Genomic DNA, 26,989 nt, shown 5'->3' on the forward strand with positions numbered 1-26,989 from the left:
GGTAACTCTCAAAATCGTCCCAGGAGGGCTGCACTTTTTTTACTTTGGGACGCTGCCATGTAGAAAAATCCACAGGACCTAGACACATCTAAAATCTAAACATCTGGTTGATTCCAGGGTGGGGTGCTTCACATTCACCCCGCACCATTTTCTTAACCACAATGCCCTGCAATCCTCCAACTTTGCTGGAAATCACACATTTTTCCCACATTTTTGTGATGGAACCTTCTGGAATCTGCAGGAATCCACAAAATTCCTACCACCCAACATTGTCTTATCTATACCGATAAAAATTCTGCTGCACTTTTCAAACTGCCATTTTGGACTCGCTTTGCTTCCCCCTCAATTTCGAAATGTTTTTGGCTCTTTCCTGTCACAGGCACTTGGCCCACCTACACAAGTGAGGTATAATTTTTACCGGGAGACTGAGGGGAATGTTGGGGGGTGAGAAATCTGTCCTGGTGCGGTGATCCTACACAGAAATTTGGGAAAAGTTAATTTTTTAGCTAAATTTGAGGTTTGCTGAGGATTCTGGCTAAGAAAACATTGGGGGGTCCATGCAAGTCACACCTCCCTGGACTCCCTCGGGTGTCTAGTTTTCAGAAATGTCTGCGTTTGGTTTCCCTAGATGGCTGCTGAGCCCAGGACCAAAAACGCAGGTGCCCCCTGCAAAAACAGGTAGTTTGTATTTGATAATTTTGATGTGTCCAGATAGTGCTTTGGGGCTTTTTTCGGTTGTGAGCACGAGGCCTAACCACACAAGTGAGGTACCATTTTTATTGGGAGACTTGGGGAAACGCTGGGTGTAAGGAAATTTGTGGCTCCTCTCAGAATCCAGATCTTTCTGTCACCGAAATGTGAGAAAAAAAATTTTTTTGGGCCAAATTTTGAAGTTTGCAAGGGATTCTGGGTAACAGAACCTGGTGAAAGCCCCACAAGTCACCCCATCTTGGATTCCCCTAGGTGTCTAGTTTTAAAAAATGCACAGGTTTGCTAGGTTTCCCTAGGTGCCGGCTGAGCTAGAGGCCAAAATCCACAGCTAGACACTTTGCAAAAAACAGCTCTGTTTTCTGTGAAAAAATGTGATGTGTCCACGTTGTGTTTTGGGGCATTTTCTGTCGCGGGCGCTAGGCCTACCCACAAAAGTGAGGTACCATTTTTATTGGGAGTCTTAGGGGAACGCTGGGTGGAAGGAAATTAGTGGATCCTCTCAGATTCCAAAACGTTCTGTCACCGAAAGGTGAGGAAAAAGTGTTTTTTGGCCACATTTTGAGGTTTGCAAAGGATTCTGGGTAACAGAACCTGGTGAGAGCCCCACGAGTTACCACATCTTGGATTCCCCTAGGTGTCTGTTTTTCAAAAATGCACAGGTTTGCTAGGTTTCCCTTGGTGCCGGCTGAGCTAGATGCCAAAATCCACAGCTAGGCACTGTGCAAAAAACAGCTCTGTTTTCTTGGGGAAAATGTGATGTGTCCATGTTGTGTTTTGGGGCATTTCCTGTCGCGGGCGCTAGGCCTACCCACACAAGTGAGGTACCATTTTTATTGAGAGACTTGGGGGAACGCTGGGTGGAAGGAAATTTGTGGCTCCTTTCAGATTCCAGAACTTTCTGTCACCGAAATGTAAGGAAAATGTGTTTTTTTGGCCAAATGTTGAGGTTTGCAAAGGATTCTGGGTAACAGAACCTGATGAGAGCCCCACAAGTCACCCCATCTTGGATTCCCCTAGGTGTCTAGTTTTCAAAAATGCACAGGTTTGGTAGGTTTCCCAAGGTGCCGGCTGAGCTAGAGCCCAAAATCTACAGCTAGGCACTTTTAAAAAAACATGTCAGATTTCAATGTATAAATGTGATGTGTCGATGTTGCATTTCCTGTCACGAGCATTAGGCCTATCCATGCAAGTAAGGCACCATTTGTATCGGGAGACTTGGGGGAACAAAGAATAGCAAAACAAGTGTTATTGCCGCTTGTCTTTCTCTACATTTTTTCCTTCCAAATGTAAGGCAGTGTGTAAAAAAGACGTCTATTTGAGAAATGCCCTGTAATTCACATGCTAGTATGGCCACCCCAGAATTCAGAGATGTGGAAATAACCACTGCTTCTCAACACCTTATCTTGTTCCCATTTTGGAAATACAAAGGTTTACTTGATACCTATTTTTCCACTCTTTATATTTCAGCAAATTAATTGCTGTATACCCGGTATAGAATGAAAACACATTGCAAGGTGTAGCTCATTTATTGGCTCTGGGTACCTAGGGTTCTTAATGAACCTACAAGCCCTATATTTCCCCGCAACCAGAAGAGCCCAGCAGACGTAACGGTATATTGCTTAAAAAAATCGGACATCACAGGAAAAAGTTACAGAGTAAAACGTGGAGAAAAATTGCATTTTTTTTCACCTCAATTTCAATATTTTTTATTTCAGCTGTTATTTTCTGTAGGAAACACTTGATCTACACAAATTGCTGAATTTATCTATTTTCCAGAAATGTTTAGCTTTCTCGGATCCAGCATTGGTTTCACACCCATTTCTGTCACTAACTGGAAGGAAGTTGAAAGCACAAAAATTTGTAAAAATGGGGTATCTTCCTGAAAGCTGGGAAGAAGGTGATTTTAGCACCGCAAACCCTTTGTTGATGTCATTTTCAGGGAAAAAATCACAAGCCTTCTAAATGTTTGCTGTATTTTGGCTAATTTCTTAGTCTCCTTCAGGGGAACCCACAAAGTCTGGGAACCTCTAGAATCCCTAGGATGTTGGAAAAAAAGGACACAACATTGGTGTGGGTAGCTTATATGGACAAAAAGTTATAAGGGCCTAAGTGCAAACTGCCCCAAATAGCCAACAAAAAGGCTCAGCACAGGATGGGAAAAGTCCTGGCAGCAAAGGGATTAAAGGGAGAGAGCATATGCACTTTAGAACTGGTTAGCAGTGGTAAAGTGTGTAGAGTCTAAAAACCAGCAAGAACAGTATCCAAAAAGGGGAGGGAGGCAGACAAAAAGTTAGGGGTGACCACCCTAAGGCTGTCAGGTCTAACACAACCCCTTCCTTCCCACTGAAGAATGCTCTTGAGTGCTCCAGTCTGTAGTATTATCTAGAATGGACTTTGGAAAATCATAGCTCACTAGAAGAGAAAAAGCTACATCTTGCTCGATGAAAACAGCATTAACTGCTGCAGCCAGGCTGATCTCTAGCACCAATCTATATCTCCCTAAATTGATTGTAAACTTCAAGCTGAATCCTCAAATTATCCAACACATAAACTAGTAGCCTCTGGTGGACAAAGACAACTAACTACGTTGGTCAGGCACCCTTTTGCAAGAACAGGTCACCTGTGGTAAGAAACAATAGTGAACCAATCCTTCTTGGAGACATGTTGTGGAATTCCACAATGTGATTGCAGACCGAAACTCTCCTATAGCCTTCAAAAGTGAAACGGTAAGACTATCAGCCAGGGAATTTCTCCCATTGTGAAGTTTACCTGTTAATACTGAATGAGGCAAACTCTAAGACCTCTGAGTCCAGTTACGTTACACATGTACACATTCATTTTCTTGTAGGCATGGTGAGATTAAGTGATTTACCCAGAATCATAAGATGTTGAGCAGACACCAAGACTCCAGAACTGGTTCCCTAGATCCGCAGCAGCTCTGGCAGTTACGCCACATGCTCTCCGTACCTTTCGTCTTATGCACTCTCAGCCATATTCATTCTCTCACCACATGCATTCTGTCAGCATCAACACCCCCTTACTCCTCCCATGCCCACAGCCAGTGTCATCTTCTAAAATTTACGGGCCCCAAGAAAGAAACATTTTTGGACCTCTTGTTTGGAATAGCTGAATTTAATTACCCATTTTTCCTAACTAAAGCCTTACGGTGCCTAAAAATAGTGAATTAAATATTAAAGATTAAGGGCCTGATTTAGAATTTGGTGGAGGGGTTATTCCGTCACAAACATGACAGATACCATGTCTGATGAATTACGATGCCCATAGGATATAATGGGATCGTAATATGGTGGACAGGATATCCGTCACATTTGTGACAGAGTAACTCTGTTTGCCAAGCTCTAAATCAGGCCCTAAGATACAAAAATACACAGAAGTGAGCTAGAGAGAAAGAGAGAAAGTTTAACTTTCCCAGGGGTGAGGGGGACTGGGTGGGGCTTCTAACCACAGGTTCCTCACCTTTTGAATATCCCCAGGAGTCAGATTGATTTTGGTAACACTTGCATAGCAATTTTCTCTTGTGTCAACAGGTGCCGCTTTTCTACCTTGTGCTGCTGTGTCCCATGCGGCTGTGATGTTGGGGCCAGTCTATGTATGCCACCTGCTTGAGCAGGTTCAGTTCCTTTCTTTCCACTCCAATCAACACCAATTCAGAACTTCAACTGTCATTCAACAGATTTTGGATTGTACTTACAAATTTGCAGGTACGTGTAAACAATGTCACCAAAACCAACACATTTTAAGCCCTGTTAGGACTATACTCAGTAGCTGCCAATTATAGATCATAATGAAGTCTTTCTTTGGCATCTTGTTTCCGGACACAAATCAAAGTTGTGTTCTTCGGGTGCCAAGATGAACAAAAAGGCCATACACAACCGTAAAGCGAACTTGCTGTCACAGAGCTAAGAGGGTTGAAGAGTTGTTCCCAATTGAAGTCCAGGGCATGGCGATCTCAGTCGAGTCAAAAGCACGGATGTGTTCTTGTTCTCAAGATCGTTCTCATGACCAGTCTCCGTCGAAGTTAGGTAAATTCGAAGCCGAGCAATAAAAAACATAAAAACTCCATGCATGGCTCATCTGCGTCTCACCAGGCACACCATTCAGGTGCATTAAGCACCGGAAACCTCAAGGCCAAGAAGCCATTCCCCTCTTACACAGTCAGCTATGATATTGATTCTACTCCAAATTCCTTACGATCAGGTAGCAATGCCACAACAGCTCTAACAGCTTAAATTAGCTTTGGTCCCACTCTGAGGCCTTCAAGCCCCATGGATCTGTGACGGCCTCTAGCTGGTTTACCATCTGCAGATTTGTCCTCAATGCCAAATCTAGGGCTCTGCTAATGGCGCTGGTTTCGATACTAGCCCCGAGGCTGACGTGTCCGATGCAGGTCAAGGATCTGATTATTATCTATTCTGAGACACATATTCCATCTCAAACTAGATTATATTCCCAGTTTGAGACTAATTTGTTTTGGGATGAGTTTATTTTTGATGAAGGGTACTATGCTTGTGAACAATGGGATGTTTTGGGGGATTTAAAAAGCTAGTAATCTAGATACCTCACCAAGCGCTGGGCTTTCTTCCCCAAATCCTGCAATAGCTACTAATGAAACGTCATCATTTGCCACAGTTATCAAAAGATGCATTGCCATTGCAGGCATGAGCTGCTGGTATTACGGAACTGTCCGTTTGCCGAAATCTTGGATTAACTGGGCCAGTAATTCCTTAATTCATTTATTTTCCTGTGGTTTTCATGATGGAATTCGTTTGCAGAGTGTGCATTGACGCCAGGACCTCATCGATTTCTACTGGGCAGCTTACACCGCAAGGATTTCACCCATTAAGGACCTTTCTTAATAGTCCAATTTCATTACGTTTGATTGGGACCTGTGAACACATTGTACCAAGCTTTTCTAGGATAATTTGATGTTTCAAATTGATTTCTATTGTTGCTGCTTTGATTTTTGGCCACTTCCGTCTCAGGCATGGAAATGTATATGTCCTGATGACGATGCTAGAATTATGTGAGGGATCGAAACATCGTCGACTTTGACACTCTGATCGTTTGTCTTTATTGATATAATTGTTTTTTTTTATAAATTGTGACTAATTCATTTGATTAATTACTATCACATATGTATGCCTGCATTTTACATATATACTGCTTGGTCTTTGTCCATTGTCTCCCCACTTATTTTGACATTTTGTTCTAACTCAAAGATAAAATATATTTTTTATATATGTCGATTGGACTTGGTATATGGGCATGATTATATTCCCATTGTAATATTTCTGTAAATGCTGATCGGGACCATTGTTCTTAGATAATAACAGTTATTAGAAGGGCAGCTGAGACCCATTACCTCATCTTGCCCTCAAAGGATGTCAAAACAATACTCGTGGCGGAGGTATCAAACACAGGGCAATTCACACAAGATCCTTTATTTATATAAATGTGTTCTCTGATCTGACTCCCTTTTCAGAACTATCTCCTGTCAATAGCTGCAGGGCTTAGTCTTTCACTCGAGCCTGTATGACCTGCGTTCACTGGCCTGATATCTGTACTGGGGGAAAGGCTTTTTCTGCTGTTGCCTTGTTCTGGAAAGGAGTCTCGTTCTGCTGTGCAGTGCCCAAGGACTTTGGGCCAGATGTAGGTAGCCGTTTGCATGGTGCAAACTGCGAAAATCGCAGTTTGCGCCATGCAAACAGCCTAACGCGATGCTCATTCACAAATTGCGAGTCGGTACCGACTCGCAATTTGTGAATGCGACTCGCAAATAGGAAGGGGTGTTCCCTTCCTATTTGCGACTTGCATCGCAATTCAGAATTGCTTTGTGACCGCGAATGCGGTCGCAAAGCAACTCGCAGTTACCACCAGTGTCACACTGGTGGTAACTCATTCGCAAAAGGGAAGGGGTCCCCATGGGACCCCTTGCCCTTTGTGAATGTGGGCATAAAGGTTTTTTCAGAGCAGGCAGTGGTCCAATGGACCACTGCCTACACTGAAAAAACGAAACCAAATGGTTTCGTCATTTTTTTCATTTTGCAACTTGTTTTTCTTTAAGGAAAACGGACTGCAAAATGACAAAAAAAAACTGCTTTATTGAAAAAGCAGTCACAGACATGGAGGTCTGCTGACTTCAGCAGGCCACCATCCCTGTGAGTGCAGGGACTCGCTATGGGGTCGGAAAATGCGGCCCACCTGATTAATTTTGATGAGGTGGGTCTCTGCGAGCCCATAGCGAGTCGCAGACGGTGTCTGAGACACCGTTCTGCATCCGATATTGCGACTCGGAAATTGCGAGTCGGACAGACTCGCAATTTCTGAGTCGCAATATCGGACTTTGCTACATGTGGCCCTTTGTCACTTCTGGGGGTAGCCACCGTGGGAGGACCCGTGGCTGCTGAGTCTGCGAGTCCCACAACCCCCTCTGCCAGAGCCACCTGTGGCTTGTTTCTCTGGCGCTACTTGGGGCGTGCCTCAGTCCCGCAGCAGGGGCCATTTGCAAGCCATACCTTGGCAAAGCCCGGGCCAAGGGCAGACCTGTCTCTGCACTTCCGCGGCCGGACTAGGCTGGACTAGGCCACCCCCTTTGAATCTCGCAGGAAACAGAGCTAGTGGACTTGTGTCATGCCTGAACTATCCATTAAAGCAAAGTGAAATTTGAATTATTTGCTGTTTCGCAATTATGGGGAAGCGCAAAGTTGTTGGGGGTGCTTTCATCACATGCCCTCCTGTTTCCATTGACAGTATGCTTCAAAAAGGCTGTTGGGATTATTGCCAATGAAATAGAACACACAGAACGCAGACTCTCTGGAGCATGGGGTATTACATACTCATCATTCCGCTGACAAGGATAACGTTCTTCGGTACTCAGAAGGAGGTACAGGGCTATCGCCTGGGCATGTTGGTCCCAGTAATTGTAGTGATATAGTTGACACTACTGTTGAGCCCGGGTTGGGTAATCCCCCAACTATGCAGCCGGCCCCAAGTTTAGCAGTTAAGCAGAAAAGACAACCAGGAAGGAATGTGGCAACAAGGAGGAAACAGCCTCCCTCTCATCAAAGTAATGAAGGTCGGCTGCTCTCTTGGCTCCAGCTTTCATTGCAGTTATTAACGCAGTCTTCTGCAAGCCAGACATGTGATATTCTGTCACATGACCCATTTTCACTGGACGCATTATGTGAGAAATGCAGTAGCATTCTTGTGGGGAAACTTAAACCACTGATGGAGCGATTGGACCAGATAGAGGGTCTTTTGGCTAACACTCTTAAACACCCAACCCATGATTACCTGGGGAACAAAGGTAGTGGACTACTGTAAGGAAATGCCTCCTTGGCATGGTTATCCCCTGACTTTTGTGCCTTTGCTGATGCCAAGTTATGATTTGAAAGTGTGCTGAGGCCTGCTAACCAGGCCCCAGCACAAGTGTTCTTTCCCTAACCTGTACTTTTGTTTCCACAATTGGCACACCCTGGCATCCAGGTAAGTCCCTTGTAACTGGCACCCCTGGTACCAAAGGCCCTGATGCCAGGGAAGGTCTCTAAGGGCTGCAGCATGTCTTATGCCACCCTGGGGACCCCTCACTCAGCACAGACACACTGCTTGCCAGCTTGTGTGTGCTGGTGGGGATAAAATGACTAAGTCAACATGGCACGCCCCTACAGTGTCTAAGCAAAACCTTAGACATTGTAAGTGCAGGGTAGCCATAAGAGTATATGGTCTGGGAGTCTGTCATACACGAACTCCACAGCACCATAATGGCTACACTGAAAACTGAGAAGTTTGGTATCAAACTTCTCAGCACACTAAATGCACACTGATGCCAGTGTACATTTTATTGTCAAATACACCCCAGAGGGCATCTTAGAGATGCCCCCTGAAACCATACCGACTACCAGTGTGGGCTGACTAGTTTTAGCAGCCTGCCACACACCAGACATGTTGCTGGCCACATGGGGAGAGTGCCTCTGTCACTCTGTGGCTAGTAACAAAGCCTGTACTGGGTGGAGGTGCTTCTCACTTCCCCCTGCAGGAACTGTAACACCTGGCGGTGAGCCTCAAAAGGCTCACCCCCTTTGTTACAGCACCCCAGGGCACGCCAGCTAGTGGAGTTGCCCGCCCCCTCCGGCCACGGCCCCACTTTCTGCGGCAAGGCCGGAGGAGATAGTGAGAAAAACAAGGAGGAGTCACTGGCCAGTCAGGACAGCCCCTAAGGTGTCCTGAGCTGAGGTGACTCTGACTTTTAGAAATCTTCCATTTTGCAGATGGAGGATTCCCCCAATAGGATTAGGGATGTGCCCCCCTCCCCTCAGGGAGGAGGCACAAAGAGGGTGTAGCCACCCTCAGGGTTAGTAGCTATTGGCTACTAACCCCCCAGACCTAAACACACCCCTAAATCGAGTATTTAGGGGCTCCCAGAACACAGCAAGATAGATTCCTGCAACCTAAGATGAAGAAGGACTGCTGAGCTAAAAAACCTGCAGAGAAGACAGAGACACCAACTGCTTTGGCCCCAGCTCTACCGGCCTGTCTCCCCACTTCAAAAGAACTGCTCCAGCGACGCGTTCCACAGGGTCCAGCAACCTCTGAAGCCTCAGAGGACTACCCTGCATCTAAAAGGACCAAGAACTCCCGAGGACAGCGGCTCTGCTCCAAGGAAGAAGCATCTTGGCAACAAAGAAGCAACTCTGAAAGAACACACAATTCCCGTCGGAAGCGTGAGACTTTGCACTCTGCACCCGATGCCCCCGGCTTGACTTGGGGAGAACCAAAGCTGCAGGGAGGACTCCCCGGTGACTGCGAGCCCGTGAGTAGCCAGAGTTGACCCGCTGAGCCCCCACAGCGACACCTGCAGAGGGAATCCAGAGTCTCCCCCTGACCGCGACTGCCTGCTTCTAAGAACCCGACGCCTGGTAAGGACTCCGCACCCGCAGCCCCCAGGACCTGAAGGATCCGACCTCCAGTGCAGGAGCGACCCCCAGGTGGCCCTCTCCCTTGCCCAGGTGGTGGCTACCCCGAGGAGCCCCCCCCCGCCTGCCTGCATCGCTGAAGAGACCCCTTGGTCTCCCATTGAACTCCATTACAAACCAGACGCCTGAATGCACACTGCACCCGGCCGCCCCCGTGCCGCTGAGGGTGTACTTTTTGTGCTGACTTGTGTCCCCCCCGTGCCCTACAAAACCCCCCTGGTCTGTCCTCCGAAGACGCGGGTACTTACCTGCTGGCAGACTGGAACCGGGGCACCCCCTTCTCCATTGAAGCCTATGCGTTTTGGGCACCACTTTGACCTCTGCACCTGACCGGCCCTGAGCTGCTGGTGTGGTAACTTTGGGGTTGCTCTGAACCCCCAACGGTGGGCTACCTTGGACCCAACTTTGAACCCTGTAGGTGGTTTACTTACCTGCAAAACTAACAAACACTTACCTCCCCCAGGAACTGTTGAAAATTGCACTGTGTCCAGTTTTAAAATAGCTTATTGCCACTTGTGTGAAAACTGTATATGCTATTTTGCTAATTCAAAGTTCCTAAAGTTCCTAAGTGAAATACCTTTCATTTAAAGTATTGTTTGTAAATCTTGAACCTGTGGTTCTTAAAATAAACTAAGAAAATATATTTTTCTATTTAAAAACCTATTGGCCTGGTATTGTCTTTGAGTGTGTGTTCCTCATTTATTGCCTGTGTGTGTACAACAAATGCTTAACACTACCCTCTGATAAGCCTACTGCTCGACCACACTACCACAAAATAGAGCATTAGAATTATCTCTTTTTTGCCACTATCTTACCTCTAAGGGGAACCCTTGGACTCTGTGCATGCTATTTCTTACTTTGAAATAGTACATACAGAGCTAACTTCCTACAACTACCTACACATTAACTAACACTCTCACAAAGCTCATTGTGGGCAAATTTAATGACCAGGGGTAGGAGCACCTGTGCGAACTCCCAGGGTAACCATGGACCAGTGTCAATTGCAACTGGTGAGGGCTCGGACACCTTGAAGCCGACAGCTCGAAGTTCCAGCATCCAGCTTACTCTAGCCCGCCCCTGTCTGACAACACTCAATTCATCTTCTCAAGTTACTGGTAGTTCTGCTCCAGCTCCTTGTCAAGACATTTTGAGTCTTTTACTTGCAGCCTGTCCATATGTTTTAATTGTGGCTGGGGTGCCCCATCTTAGGGCTGGCCAACAGGATTCGTGGGATCAGCTCTGGAATAGGGTTGCTCATTGATTGTCCAAGTACAAACATTTTAATGCATGGGGCCATAATGAGATTATAAAGGTGAGGGAGGTGGGCAGTCTTGGTCAGTTAAAGAAAATTATAGCAGGGGACTGTATTGCTGTACATTTTTGGAGACCTGCCTGCTTACGAAACATATTGAGAGTAAAAGATTTTAACAGTCTAAACCAAACCAAGATTGTCACACTTTCTCTTGGGTATTTTTACAAGCCTTTTGTCTCCTTCTAAGACACTTGTGGTGACCCTGCCCAGATGTTTAGTGTTGCCTGCACAAACACCTTCTCTTCACTTAGTGGCTTGGAGAATATATATTGATGCAACAGTGATGGTGAATAGTCACAGCAGCCATCTATTCATAACAAGTCACTTACATTATCCCCCTTCTCTACAGCTTCCGGGGGAACATTATGATGGGCAGTGTTCTAGGCTGCCCTTGCTGCATCACATAACCACACACAAGGATGACCCAGTGACATATTGTATTGCTGCCAGCCCTGGGATTTGTCCTTGGGACTGGGGAGCCATGCCACTTAAAATATTAAGCTGGAATGTGGCACACCTCCGGGCAAAGATTAATATACCCAATTGGCTTAATTTTTTAAGGGTTATAAAATCATCCGGTTTCAAGAAATATGGGACACACTGCCCCTACTGGTAGATGGTTACCATTGCTTTTAGGTCCCTGCCATTCCATCTTGTTGTGGGCGTGTTTCTGGGGGACTGGCTATCTGGGTGAGTGTTGCCATAAGTGGACATGTTAAATCTATGGAGACCTTGGGTAGTAGCTTGCAAGTCATAGTAGTAGGAAATAGTTTGAGTCTTTATATCATGAATTTCTATATCAATTATTTTATTGGCACAGGGCACACAGCGTACCATTGTTTGGCTGGTAATTTCAATGTGCGGCTTCCCCTCACAAACGTAGGGCTTGGTCCGCCTGCTAGTATTGACCAGCGCAGTGCAGAACTAATTTAATTTCTTGCCCCCCATAACCTGGTTAACGTACTAGAAATTGTGGGCCCAGCTGAATGTGAAGTACCCATCTTTTGGGGTAGAGGTAGTTCCTCTATAATAGATTACTTGTTTGTCATTTGCAGTCTAGAGGACTTACTTACCCATGGCACAGTGGTCCCATCTAGTTACAGTAACCACAAGCCTATTGAAATCACATTGCCCCTCTGCTCCAAGAAAAGATTTAGGATGAATATTGGGGTCCGTAATCTGCAGCATTCCATGGAGTATTTGAGGCTGGTGTGGAGACTGCAAAATCAGTTCAATTTGTTAACACTATAATTAGGGCAAACCTGGGGACGGTGGTGCAGTGCCTAACTGAAGAAGCCAATAACCTTCAGGTGGTTTAGGCCTTCACTGATCTTTGTACTAGCATCAGGAAGGCTCTTGCAAAACCTCTACATCCTATGTCCAATTTCCAACAATGGTTCAACACTGAATGCTCTTCAGCAAAAAGGGTGTTGCACTCAACCCTGGCCTTTAAACCCAGGGACTCTGCATTGGCGGCCCTTTTGCGTAAGCAATATAAAAAGACCACTACTAAACAGTGGCAGGAGGTAATTGTGAAACAATGGGATGTGTTAGTTCAGGCATCACAGTTGAATAATAGTAAATCTTTCTGGATCACTGTATCTGAGTTGAAGCATGAGGGTAGGCCCCTTAGCCCCATCTTGTGCCACAGTGCTAACAAGACATGGGAGAAGCACTTTAGTCAAATTTATGTTGCAACAATAACTCCCGACACTTTTTCTATAGAACTTTGTCTTGTATCACACATCCGGGTGACACTGATAGAATTTGAGGACGCCATCAATCAAAGTGTCAGTGGCAAGGCGCCGGGCCCTGATGGCGTCCCCATTGGTTTAGCAAAAAACAATATCATCATTTGGGCTCCACTTCTTACTAACTTTGTTAATAACCTTGCCCACTCTTCCTTGCTTGATATGTTGGGCACATCCATTATTGAGCCTATTTTTAAAAAAGGCGATTGATCACTCCTGGGTTGTTACTGGTCGATTTTGTTAATTGATACTATGGCCAAAATCCTGGAAAGAGTAATATATAGCAGGATCAACCAATGGGTGCTGGATGAGTCAGTGTTATAACTCTGTCAATAGGGGTTCAGGCACATAGTGGGAACTGTTGGGCATTGCCTCATTATAAATTTGGTCCAGGAAAAATACACAGGAGCCAAACAATCCCCCCTCTATTTAGCATTCATGGACCTATCATCAGCTTTCGACTGTATGAACCGGTTAAAATTGTGGCTTTTGCTTATAGATAGGGGCTTGGACATAGCACTAGTCCATTTCCTTGCACACCTACACAAGGACATGAGGGGAATCCATTTCCTTCCATACCTACACAAAGACATGAGGGCAAGGGCCCATATCAGTACACACGGAGAGGTACCTGGAGATATAGGCATACATCGGGAAGTAAGACAGGGTTGTGTGTTGGCTCCCCTTTTATTTATTCTTTATATCAATAACCTTTACCTGTTTTAGCAAGTTCAATGCCTGATGTTCAGATAGTGAAGGGTAAGCCACTGACTGACCTTTATGACGCAGTGCTCATGGCACCCACCACCAGGGCACTGCTCAGCTAGTGTATGCTTTTGTAGATTTTATGGCCTCACTGGATCTGCAGACTAATTTTTACAAAGTCCCATATTATGTCTTGCGGCCCTAAAAGCAAATCCCCCTCAAGCATGACTATTGGCTCTCAGAGCCAGAGTAGTACTAGCACCTTTCCCTCCCTTGGTGTATTTTTTTCTCCTCGAGGGTCCCGGTCCTCTAATATTGCGCACAGTTGCATTAAATTTTCAATAAACAATGGGTCCCTATATAGCCTCCCTCAACCAATGGAGGGGGTTCTCTTGCACTACTGCTACAAATATATAAATCACAGTGCCTACCCATTGCTATGTCTGGAACAGAGGTTTGGGGCATTTCGCACTGTAAGGTCATTCAGCTCGAAGAGAACAGACAAAGGGCCTGATTACCATCCTCCAAAGTTGTAATCAGGCCCTATGTAGGAAACCCGTGTCTGTCCCTATATCAGCCTCGCATCTTATTTGCCACAAAGAACTTGGCCTTCCCTATTTGGCAGATCATATTAGGGCTTGGCCCGTCTGGTTGTGGCATGCAATTTGGAGGAACTAAGAGGCAGCCCTATCTAAAGACATTATAATGGATTGTCTTTCCTTAGATAGAGGGTTACTTATTCCTTGGTTTGCATATGTGAAGGTGGAATATTGGAAACATTGGTATGCAATCTACATACTAAGCACAGACAAAAAGACTGTGGCACAAGCACTTTATAACCTTGAGAAATCACAACGGTTAAGGGAATTGGAGAGGAAGCCCAATGTGACTGCATACCTAAGCCTGAGTGAATCTGATTGCTCCACTATCTACATTGGATGGGCATCCGTGTTATTTCGTTTTAGATGAGACACAAATAAATATTTGCTTTGCTTCCCCCTGGGCTTTGCATAGAATTTAGATGACATTCCTTACCCCTGTGACAATGTATCTGGCCAATCGATGCTTCACCTTACCTTCCTTTTTAAATTTTATGTAAGATACATAGGGGGTCATTACAAGCTTGGCGGGAGGCGCCGTGCGGCCGCCAATGCGGCCGCACTCCTGCGGTCCCCATTACAACATCCCCGCTGGGCCGGGATGCGGCCGCAACATAGGAGCCGGCTTCTAATGGAGCCGGCGGTGTTGCGGCCGTGCGACGGGTGCAGCAGCACCCGTCGCGCTTTTCACTGTCTGCTATGCTAGGGGGCCCCTGCACTGCCCATGCCAGTGGCAAACCGCCAGAAACAGGCTGGCGGTAGGGGAGTCATAATCCCCAGGGCAGCTCTACTTGCAGCGCTGCCCTGGCGGATTATCACCGCCGGGGCTAAAACCGCCGCGGTCATAATATGGGTCTCCGTACCGCCAGCCTGTTGCCGGTACGGACGCCACTTTAACCCTGGCGGTCTCAGACCGCCAGGGTCGTAATGACCCCCCTAATCTTTTTAATTCAGTTTTTAAAACAACATTGTCACAATACTGGCCAATGCAGGCCTGCTTTTAATTTTTTACTATTATTACCTAACGATGAAGCCGTTTTGCATATTGGGGCTTTTTTTTTAAATCTGCTGCTCAAGCTCACAGGTGTATGTTGTCTTAACAATTTGTGCTGTTAACTGCATTTTGTCCCTTTTTTTCTTACCATTTTAATTATTGTGCTTACCCTTGTATTTTAGGAATTGTTTATATTGTATGATGCTTTCATGAATGCTACAATGCCTCTGAATAAAGATTGCATCAAATTGAATTGATGATTCTACCATTATGTGATGGATCAAAACTTTGTTGACTTTGATACTTTTTCATGATTGATATGATTGGTTTTTCATAAATTGTTACTGATTCATTTGATTAATGACTGTCACATACGTATGCCTGAGATTCACATTTATAATGCTTGGTTTCTGTCCGTTGCCTCCCCACTTATTTTGATTTTTTGTACTAATTCAAGAATAAAGAATATTTTTCATATATATGTTAATTGGACTTGGTATATAGACATGATTATACTCCAACTGTAATATTTCTGTATATGTTGATGAGGGACCATTGTTCCTAGATAATAACAGTCATTAGAAGGGCAGCTTAGACCCTTGACCTCATCTTACCCTCAAAGGATGTCAAAACAATACTTGTGGCAGAGGTATTAAACCTAGGGCAATCGCTACAAGATCCTTAATTTATATAAATCTGTTGTCTGATCTGACTGCCTTTTCATAACAACCTCCCATCAACAGCAGCATGGCTTGGTCTTGCACCAGAGCCTGTATGACCTACCCCTCCATGCATGGAGACTGAGTAGTGACAGCTGATGACATTCGTCCTTTGTCCTGAGGTAGTTGTTGTTAAGTCTGGCATCCAGGTGTCCTTCAATTAAGTCTGTCTAGTCAGGACATTTCGACAAGTTTGTTGTGTGGTGTTCTTCTTGTCACTTCAACACTTTCATGCTTCTTTAAATAATATTTTGTTATTTTGTTTATCATTGGCCAAGCAAGGCATTGCTGGGCCACAGTTAAATGTTACTTATGACCCCTTTCAGCCTTTTTACGGTTACTGGATCAGCCATCGTTCTTCAGATTACTTGTAATGCTTTTTTTTTAAAAGGGTTAAACAGTATGTGTCCACCTACTCCTTACATTATGCCACAATACGATCTAAGTCTTGTGTCTTGTCTTGACCTACATGATTTGCTTGCCTTTTGAACCTTTGCCCAGTTGTCTTTTATGCCTTGTTACACTTAAAACAGTGTTCCTCATTGCCATAGCATCTGCTAGGAGGGAAGGTGAACTTCAGACATTGTACATTATTCCACCATTTGTTTCCTTTTTTCAGGACAAATTAGTGCTTCAAACAACAGTTGCATTCCTGCCCAAGATAGTCACATCCTTTCGTGTAGGGAAATCGTCACTGTATCAATATTTTATGCACTGTGACATCCATCAAATGTGGAGGAACAGCTGCATTGCCTCAGTCCTAATAGGGCCCTTAGCTTTTACATCGAGAGTACCAGGGAATTTTGACAGGATGACCAACTGTCAGGTGTTATGGAACAAAGAAAAGCAAGATGGTACAGGAAAGCACCTTCTCTGGGTGAATTGTCTTATGTAATACAATTTGCTATGGGTCAGCCAAAAAGCAGCCCCCAGAAAATTTGCATACTCAATTCACCAGAGGAAAATCTGCTATCATGGAGCTAGAGTCTGGTTTGACAGTCTTGGACATTTGCCGGGCCTCTATGTGGGTGTATCATCATACCTTCACCCAGCACTACCGTCTAGATAGCCAGGTCAAACAGGACTGACATCCTGTCCGACCTGTTCTTCAGGAATTCCTGGTCTGAGTCATTCCACAGAACCACCACCTGAGAGGTACTGCTTTGGTATGTATTCAAAAAGAGATGAATCTGGGTTTAGAAGACTCTATGAGAATAAAAAGTGACTTATCTTTGATAACACCTTTTCTGGTGGAGACGCAATCTAATCAGAAATTCCTGATCTAACTTACTGTCTCCCCATTCTGTGGAATTATCTCATTCAGTCCAATCTTAATAAGATTCCTTCTCGTGTTCTGCACACTGTTTCATTTTGATTTCAATGGACTATTTGGCTTCAACAGAGTTCAGAAAGGATTCTGTGCCAGCCCAAGCATTTGCTGTATACACTGGTCTTGACATCACATGCCCCTGGTAAGGAGTGGCTTGAAGTAGAATGATGTTGCATGATGCCACCTGTCGTTGCAAGGGAGAATTGCTATACAAACGTTTCTAGATCCAGTCTAATGTCTGGGAATGTTCAAAAGGTGAGGAACCTGGAGTTAGATAGAGTCTCTACCAGAAAAGACGTTACAGAAGTTAAGTAACTTGTTCTTTAGACACTGTCCCTGCAGGGCCAGCAGGAATTGGCAGACGTCCCATCATTCACCATTCTTACTTGCCCTTTACAAACATCACAGGACAATATCCACTTTGGAAAGAAAGTGTCTTACATGTTCTTCATCACTTTCACATCTTTGGCAGAAAGGTCAGGCATGGCAGAAGGAAGGTCACATCCTGCTTCTGTACTGGATACTTTGGAGAGTCTGCCAAAATCTTGGTAGGAAGAGGGGGCACACGGTGCTACAGGGCTTCACATCCTGAGGTGGCTGCACCTCTGGCTCTTTAAGTAGTGACTCCCACTGGTTTAACACTACATGCTCACCAAGGAACCACCTACCTTCTCTCGCACTTCCCTTCATCACCATAATCTCACGTAATTAGATCATGTCACACATCCATTCTGTTATGCCAAGCCCCACCAGACTTACAACTATTGCATCCTACCTAGACATCTTCAGTTTTTTAATTAATTTGGCATATCTCCACAGGCAGGTCTGTGCCAAAATACTTGTGCTGCACAAAGCATGTAGTTTTCCTTTACACCTCAACATACATGTTTTGTACCTTGTCCACTACATGCGATGCTACAAAGTTATAGATGTACTGAAACTTAACTTTTATTTCTAAAAGATGAGCAATCTCAGTTTGATGCACTGCTAGATATAGTTACATATACAAGAACAAGATGTGTTAGTCAAAACGTTGTCCAGTTAAAGATGGCCGCTGGTCAAAGGCCATGGCACAATTAAAATCTAAAATAAAAGTAAACCACAGACATTTGTTACCATTTACTGTAAGCGTTTTAATGTTTCAGAGGACAGACAGAACTAAAGCTGAAAACCTACCTCCCATCTTATCCTGGCATTTGACAAATTGATGGTAACTAGGTTTGTAAGGAAAACATTTTGTACGTGATCTTTGGCAAACATAAATGATAAAAATAAGCAGATACCTGACTTTTCCTTTGGTGTTTCTGAGGACAGTTGCAGCAAAATTCTGTGTTACTCCCACCAGACTGATTCCATCGACTTCTACTATTTGATCATTCACTTGTATCCTATTGAAAAAAAGTCTTTGTTACTGCTTGCATTTCTATAAAGTATCTAACCAATACATCCTCCAATTCAAATCCACAAACAAAATTCAAGCAAAGGAAGGGTGCGGTACAATACTTAAAAAGCAAATTGTGCTGAATACAAATCTCTGCAAGACGTAATCCACAAAATGTACAAAGAGAACAAAAAAAAACAATGAAAGTGCTTGAGAGATGCTGATGTTGGTTTAATGTAGTCATGTGTAAACGTCTTGCTGTCCTTGAACCAGCTCTCCTTTGCTACCTAGTTTAGGGCTCCTCCTGGTTGCCCTCAGAGCTCCATCCAGCCGTTGTGTCCAGTCGTAATCAATACTGTTATCTTTGTCGTAATCTTTGTATTTGTATTGCTTCTATTGAAACCTCTGTATCGGTATTGTTTTCATTGCAGTATTTGCATTTGTATTCTTTCTATTGCAATCTCTGTATTTGTATTGTTTCTATTGCATTCTTTGTATTTGTATTGTTTCTATTGCAATCTTTGTATTTGTATCTTTTCTATTGTAATCTTTGTATTTGTATTGTTTCCATTGTTGCCTGGTCTCTTGTCTCTGTGCCACTCTGTGTCCCCTCGCTGCCCCCTTTTTTCCATTGCCCACCACTCCCCCTACCTCCTGCTTCCTGCCTCCCAAATTCCCTACCCCTCCCAAGGACCTACTTAATGGAGGCCGGAGTGCAACACCATTGAGCAGGTCCCTGTGCCAGTTCCTCCTCACTACCTAGCTTAGGGCTCATCCTGGTTGCCCTCTGTGCTCCACCCAGTCATTGTGCCTGATCATAATCACCCTTGTTATCTTTGTCATAATTTTTTGTTTTTGTATTTCTTTTATTGCAATCTCTGTGTTTGTATTGTTTCCATTGCATTCTTTGAATGTGTACTGTTTCTATTGCAATCTCTGTATTTGTATTGTTCCTGTTGTATTCTTTGTTTTAAATCATTTCCACTGTAATCTTTTGTATTTGTATTGTGATCTTTGAATTTGTATTGTGATCTTTGTATTTGTATTGTTTCTATTGTTGCCTGGTCCCTTCTCTCTGTGCCCCCTTTGTGACCCCTCTCCGCCCGCTTCCTCACTTTTCCTTCCGCCCTCCCACCACCTCCCGCTTCTTGCCTCCTGGCGCCCTTCCCAAAGACCTACTTAATGAAGGCCGCAGTGCGGCCGCGCTGCTGGGGCACCAAAGGCAAGCCTGTTTGTGCTCATACGCACCTGGGAGCGCGCCCAACAACAGGAACCCTGGTTCATCCGTCCCACACAGCTACACCACCACTCTGAGCTTTGGATCCTGGGTGCGTTAACAAAAATAACTTTTGCTGAGCATCCCCGCAAAACACCAGAGGACCTTTCTCCTTCCGATACTGCCACTTCACCTGCAACACTGAAGCAAGCAACAATGCCAAAAAACACTGCAAACAGAACAATGCCAACACCAATCAAGACCACCTCGGCAGAACTCCTGTGCAACCTATTCAATGTATGACCACTCAGCAAGCAAGCCAACGAAATCTGGGACACAATCTCCTCCCTCAACCAGGATGCCATTTTTCTTCACAAGGCCAGGCTGAACCCCACCTCTGTGCCCAACATTGCCATCACCATCTCCGAAGGTTACAAGATAACTCATCAAAACCAAACCAACAAACAAAGAGGTGAAATTTCCATCATCTACAAGAACACCCTTTGTTACATGACCTCCAGGAACGACTCGTCCCCAATAATGGAACACATCAATTTCCAGCTCCATTCAGATGGAAAAAGCATCATCAGTGACACTTTCGAATACCGAGCACCACGACCATGCACAAACTTCTGCAACACCATTCCTGACCTCACTGCCCCAGTCGCGATCGAATCTGAACCCTACATCTTTCTCAGTGGCCTAAGTTTCCACCTGGATGACCACAGCATCACCAACACTCCCGAACTCCTAGAAAGCATGAGCAACATCAGCCTCAGGCAACTTGTCACCGTCCCTACCCACATCGCAGGACACACGCTCAACCTTATTTTCACTTCCAATGCCACAGTCAAGTACACCAATGTCTCACAACTCACTTGGACCAACCACTATTCCATCCATTTCACCATCCACAGGGCCAACCAACACTAGCACCACCCTCCCCTGCTGTACGCACAGAAACTGAAAAAAGATACCTGGAGACCAATAAAATGATGCTGTCAAACCCCATCCTCATGATGCAATATCCAACCCAGATCAGGCTGCAAAAAACCTCACCCAAAGGATCACGGAATGCTTCAACAAAATCGCCCCGTCAAATCCAAAGGATCTGCCAGAAAACCCAGCTGGTTCACCGATGCCTTGAGAGCCACAAAATGCAGCTGCTGGCAACTAGAAAGGAAACGGTGCATCAGCAAAAAGACAGGAGACCACACTACCTTCAAATCAGCACTGAACCAGTACCACCAACTCCTCAAATTAACCAAGAAGAAAGCCCTCACAGACCGTATTGAATCCAGCTCAAACTGCAGCAAGGAACTCTTCACCATTGTGAAAGAGTTCTCCAACCCTCCAGGTGCCGGAAATCACATCACCCCCTCCGAAGAACTATGGAACCCTTCCCCTTTGTGATTGAGGGATGCAAACATTTTTTCAGAGCAGGTAATGGTTTTACAGACCACTGACAACTCTTAAAAAATGAAATGAAAACTTTTCATTTTTTTAAATGTATCACCTTTTTCTATAAAGAAAACTGGCTGCATTACAAAAGAACTGTCACAGACATTGTGGTATGCGGATAAGAATAAAATAGGTGGCAGGGAGAATGGCAAACACACTACCACTGTATATTCAATTGTCCGAGAATGGTTTTCAACCTGCAAATTTTGAGATGGGTGCTTGAAATGCAGGACAGACACCTGTTCCTTTGGGGCAGGAAAGTCTGCAAAATATACGATTATGATTTCAAGCACTCCACTGTTACATCTAGGAAAAGTATCAAAGTAAGTCCTCCAGTAGGGGTGTTTTTCTTGTTTATTTCACTTGACAGATTTTCACAGGTTTCATTAACGAGCAGCATCCAAGCAGAAGGCCAACACATGTTACTCTAAATGTCTTTTGGGGCTCAGCCTATCGTAAGAATAAAGGATATTATTAGATGCTGATCTAGAGGCAGCTTGAAACACTGATTTTGGAAGGTACAAGCTATAGTACTGGTTTGAGACTCCTCTTATTTGACGCTAGATACTAACTGCTGGATCATCAGTAATAATGGAGAAAACAGGTATTTTCAAACTGTGATCACCCTGCAGAATCTTTTGGTGGGTGGACACTATCTCTCAGCTTGTTGGCTAGCTAGGAGATCTTGGGGAAGTGGTTATTTCCAGTATTTTTGCACACTCTCACAATTGTGTCATTCATCTTCCTCCTCCTCGTTAAAGAGGTGGAAGACAGTCCCATGTATGCAGATCCACATTTCTCTTGCGTTTTGGGATACTAAACATATATCTGTTTTCAGTTTGCTTGGTGTCCCCTAGGTAACAAACCAAACCCAACATAGGCACGGAACTTCAGGAAACACTTCAGGATGTACTTTGAATGGGAAAATAATAACAAACTGTCTTTTATTGCAAGGTGGAATGCATTTTCTTCCCTTCATTACCCTTATTTACTGAAAGAGGAATTTGTCAAGCCCCTTTCAAAATCCTTGTTAAAAGAGGCTAGTAATTCATAGCGCTATGGAGAGGGCAATGGGAATTACTCTGTTTTAGTCTTCTTTTGTCTGCACGCAATATAAATGGCAAGCTTTGACACGTATCTTGCTTTGTAGAATGGGTTTATCACTGCACTAAGCTTTCCATGTTCCAAGTCTGTCATTTAGAACTTTGAGATTAGCAATCTGCATTTCAATATTTGGAAAGACTGAAGTAAAAAACTGGTAAATCTAGATATTGAATGATATTCCGAACCTTCCAAATGAAAGTTTGGGATTGTGTATTTACGTGCAGCAGTCTCACAAAGTAATGAGAAGCCTGAGTGTGCATTACTGCTGATATGTTAAGCCAGACAGGGTCTGGAAAATTAGTTGCCCAGCCTACTGTGCTTTGTGGTCATGTATATTCAGCATTTCAGGGGGCTCCTATTTGGAGTGCCTCACTGAGGACTCAAGACCAGACACATGATGGCCCATTTTCTGCCTGTAGTGCTACCAGGTCCTGTGTGGCCTGTGGTGATGAGTGTTTTTAAATTAACTTTGGCTTCTTCAAAAGACCACGTCAGTAACTCTACTTTAAAATATCATTTATCAAAGTACTGCAGGTCACTTTTTTTTAGAACAACAGTATTACATCTTTAATAATCATCACTAGTTTAGGGCTAGTGGTGTAAGGGGCAACTATTTGATGGTATTTTAAAAATGGCTAGCAGATGAAAAGCTACAGAATGCATGACATTTTCTAGCTACACAATAAGAGTGCCCCCCCTGTGGTGCAATATACCACAGTGCACACTAGTGTAAGCATGGATTACTGATCCTATTTTATGCAATTTGATACCTCTCAATATATGGTGGAATATGAACACCTTGCCAGTTTTCTTTTTGATTGTGTCCCTTCTGTCCTGCTTCATTATTCCAGCCCACGTGACTCCTATGTCCACACCCCAGATGTGTCTTCTTCAAAAGGTTCAGCAGTGGAGCTGTGGCAGCTAGCATGCAGAACTTCTCTCCACACTCTGCCCATTGTGTCCCCTTCACTGCAACAAACTCTGATTTCAAATGAAGGTCCTGTAATCACAACTGACCCCTTAATTTCTCACACTGTTAAGGACAAGAGACTTGCACTGTGCAGACCTTCCTGACTTTTTCAAAAAATAAATCAAATGTAGACCCATATTTCTCTGAGAACATTATAACTGAACCACACGTATTGATTGAATTCTAGGATATGCTGAAAAGTGGAGACTGCGCCCAAAGTGAATACCCTCACCCATTAGTGTGGCTGTAATCCACATCCCAACGGACGTTTAATGGTTCCCTTTCACTCTCCTAGAAAAAAACATCAGCATGCAGAAGGAGTATGTTGGGACGTGTTGTGGAGGGACCAGGGATTGCCTGCTGCTTACCTGCAAGCTGGGGTGTGAGGCACGGTGTCCCTGACACTAGGGTCGGCCTTTTTGTGGTGTAAGTGGATCGGGGGTTAGATGTGATGCACAGACTCGCCTGGGTGAACAGCGGGGGGTCTGGTGCGGCCGTGTGAGGATCCTGAGGCCTCCCATGACTGCAAGTTAACCTCAGCAGAGTGGGGCCAATAATTTAAGTGACACCCTAGAGACTCCATGTTGGTCCGTTGACTCTTGCTGCGCCGGCTGTCTCCAAGCCAGAATGAAAAGCGTAGAGGCTTATATCACGCTCTGCACCTGTGCAGCCACAGACTGCTGGGGGGCCCACCTTAGGAGATACACCCCCTTCTCCAAATGCAGAGACTCTGATCCAAGCAGCAGTCTCAACAAACTGACCATGAGGCCCCACCTGGCAAGTTGAGGGGGTGGAAGTAAGGTTCTCTGGCACTGAACTCCTGCAACATAAGACCCCCTTAGGGGGAACAATGGGGGGCAGGCACACCATTCGCTGAGACGGCCTAATTAGACTTTGGTGTAGTTTGAAGGTGTGTGGTCCTCCCGTATTCATCCTTTCATATTTCTCCGAACACTCCTGACCTGGGTGGGCGACCCAGCTCACCAACACTGTTAGAGATCCAGTTTCCTGACTGCATGTGCCACCCCACAGAGTTGTACTGGGAGTCAGGAGGCGCAGTTGAGGCACCAGAGACTAACTAGGCTTCAGTGAAGTTTGCGGTAGTGTGTGGTACCCCCATATTCCTCCTTCCATATTTCTCAGAATGCTCCTGACCTGGGTGGGTGGCCCCAGCCAACCAACACTGCTGGAGATCCAGGGCCTGATTACGACCTTGGCAGAGGGGATTACTCCTTCCCAAATGTGACAAATATCCAGTCCGCCATATTACAGGTTCCATTATATTCTACGGAACTTGTAACATGGCAGACGGGATATCTGTCACATTTGGGACGGAGTAATCCCCTCCGCCAAGGTTGCAATCAGGCCCCCAGTGTCCTGACTGCATGTGCCACTCCCCAGATCTGTACTGGGAGTCAGGAGGGGCAGTTGAGGCACCAGATATTAGGCGAGGACTGTGCTTGGCCTCTACCCCTGCACCATGGCGAAGGACAAGGCGCTACCCACCACCAAACCGATAACCCTTGACAAGTACACTTCACTGGGAGGGCCCTCCATGGATTCAGGGGTAGGCAGCCACAACAACTCGATCCATGATAATGCTGCCCTGTTGGCGGCCATCACACAGTCAAAAGATATGCTGGATGCCAAGATAGGTGCGGGTGGCTTGGTAGTTTTATTTCTCCCTCAGGACCTGAACAATGCATTAGAAAGGAGTTCCAAGGTGGAGGCCCAGGTCTCAGGATTGAAGTCTCGGTCACATCCTTACAGGAGACAGTGTCTGAAATTACCTCTGTGACCAGGGAATTGGCCGCATGAGTGGAAGATGCGTACGGAAGGGCTTACAGTAATATTGTGTGATTTGTTGGGTTTCCCAAGAGATGTGAAGGCTCCTTGACCAATCGCTCCGTCAATTGCTACCATCAGGGACAGTCTCCCCATTGTTCATGGTGGAACTTACTCACAGGATCCTAGTGCGATGTACCCTGCCCACCAGCCAGGCTCCAAGACAAAATTTTGTACCAATCACACCATAATGATCTTCCCAGACTACACCAGGCTGATGCAACAGCAACTCCAGTCTTTCCAAGTCACCTAACAGCTCCTCTAAGAGTTGAACATTCAGTACCTACTCTTATATCCTGCAAAACTCAAAGTGCTGTATCAGTCCCAGGTGCTTTTCTTTGACATGCCAGAAGAAGTGCTCCAGTGGATAGATGAAAGGATCCGTGTCAATCGTCACACCCTTCCACGACTCGATTCAGACTCCTCCACGGACGACAAATTAGTCCAACCTGCTAAGACCATGGCAAAGCATGGCAACAGGTTCACCCTGGAGGGGCTAAAGATGAATGATTGATAATCCACCTGTGGAGGAGGGACTCCCAACAACTCACACTTCTGCCACACACTCTCCTAAATGACAGTAGCAAGACACCATTCTTAGATTCGTATCATGGGGATACATTGGAGTGGGCCTCGGGGGCTCCCTGTAGCGCCCAGTAGTGGTCTGCCCCGCAACAGATGCTTCCTGTTTCCAAAGAACTGGGGTGGTTGGGATGTTTGATCTACTAGTAATTGCTGTTGTTCTACTGGTGCAACAGTGTTTACAAGTTTTTTTCCTTCTTCTTTTTATGTGTGTGTTTTATTTGTTACGTGCCTGTTCAGCATCTACTCCTTCGCAAGCCTCACAGATAGATGCTGTCGCTCAGTCTTGACATGAGTCAAGTCTCACGGACCACCTATCGGTAGTGTTGTGGAATATAAATGGTCTACTTGATAAGGTTAAGAGAGGGCCAATATTGAAACACAAAAAGTAGGTGGGGGCTGAAATTCTGCTTCTGCAGGAGACTCACCTCATCGGGAACAAGGCCCCATGCCTGGCTAGATGCGGATGTACACAGATTTGTCATTCGGGGTTCACACAGAGGGCTCCAGGGGCATGGGTGTGCTGATCAAGCAGACAGTTCTGTTTCAGCATCTTAAGACTTGTCAGGCAAATATGGCTATTACACAGCTGTCACAGGCACACTCTGTGGAGAATCTCTTACACTGCTAAGTGTGTACACCACTCCCCCTTGGACATTCTTTTATAGAGATAATGATGATGATCTGGGGTGAGCTGCCAGATGGACTTGAAGTGTTGGAGAGGTGACTGGAATGGAGTGGTGGCACTGGTGGTTGATTGGTGGCACCAGCAGGGACAGCCTCCGGAGACCGGGGCAACACATCTGTCCTCCTTTATATCAGCGCTGGGTCTCACAGATGTATGGGAAGCACATCATACATTTGCTGGAGGTCCCACCTTCTTCTCGGCTGCCCATAGCTCATACTCTTGGCTTGACTGCTTTCTAGTTCCACGGTCACATATCCACAGAATATCAGATATCACTGTGATGCCCAGAGGCTTGTCCAATCATTCCCCGGTGGCAGTGAGGCTCTAGGTGGGTCACCAACACCCAGTATTATAGTGGCATCTATTGACATGGCACCTTCGGTACCCAGACTATCACAAACATATGGACAGCTCCATTGACGATTACTTTACTCACAACGTAGGCACAGTGACATACCCTCAGACATTATGGGAGCTACTGAAACCCACACTATGGACATTAGCTATTGCACTGGAGTGCAACGAACAAGATGAGGTAAGTGGCCTACCTTGATAACCGGATGGCAGACCTAGACATGCTGAGTCACCAAGCATGGACACACTGTGCGCAGACAGTTGGATTTGGTGC

At 45.2% G+C, this 26,989-nt stretch overlaps 1 protein-coding gene across 4 annotated transcripts in view; it reads right to left on the minus strand.

Annotated features, from left to right (window-relative positions):
* Positions 1-26,989, minus strand: part of PPP1R9A (protein phosphatase 1 regulatory subunit 9A) — a 718,476-nt gene that overhangs the window by 326,789 nt on the left and 364,698 nt on the right. For all 4 annotated transcript variants that reach the window (XM_069211751.1, XM_069211753.1, XM_069211750.1 and 1 more), the window contains exon 5: positions 18,398-18,502. In XM_069211751.1, coding sequence (XP_069067852.1) covers positions 18,398-18,502 — 105 coding nt within the window. The remainder of the gene's footprint in view (positions 1-18,397; positions 18,503-26,989) is intronic.

This window comes from Pleurodeles waltl, chromosome 10 (assembly GCF_031143425.1).
Source record: "Pleurodeles waltl isolate 20211129_DDA chromosome 10, aPleWal1.hap1.20221129, whole genome shotgun sequence".
Taxonomy (NCBI): Eukaryota; Metazoa; Chordata; class Amphibia; order Caudata; family Salamandridae; genus Pleurodeles; species Pleurodeles waltl.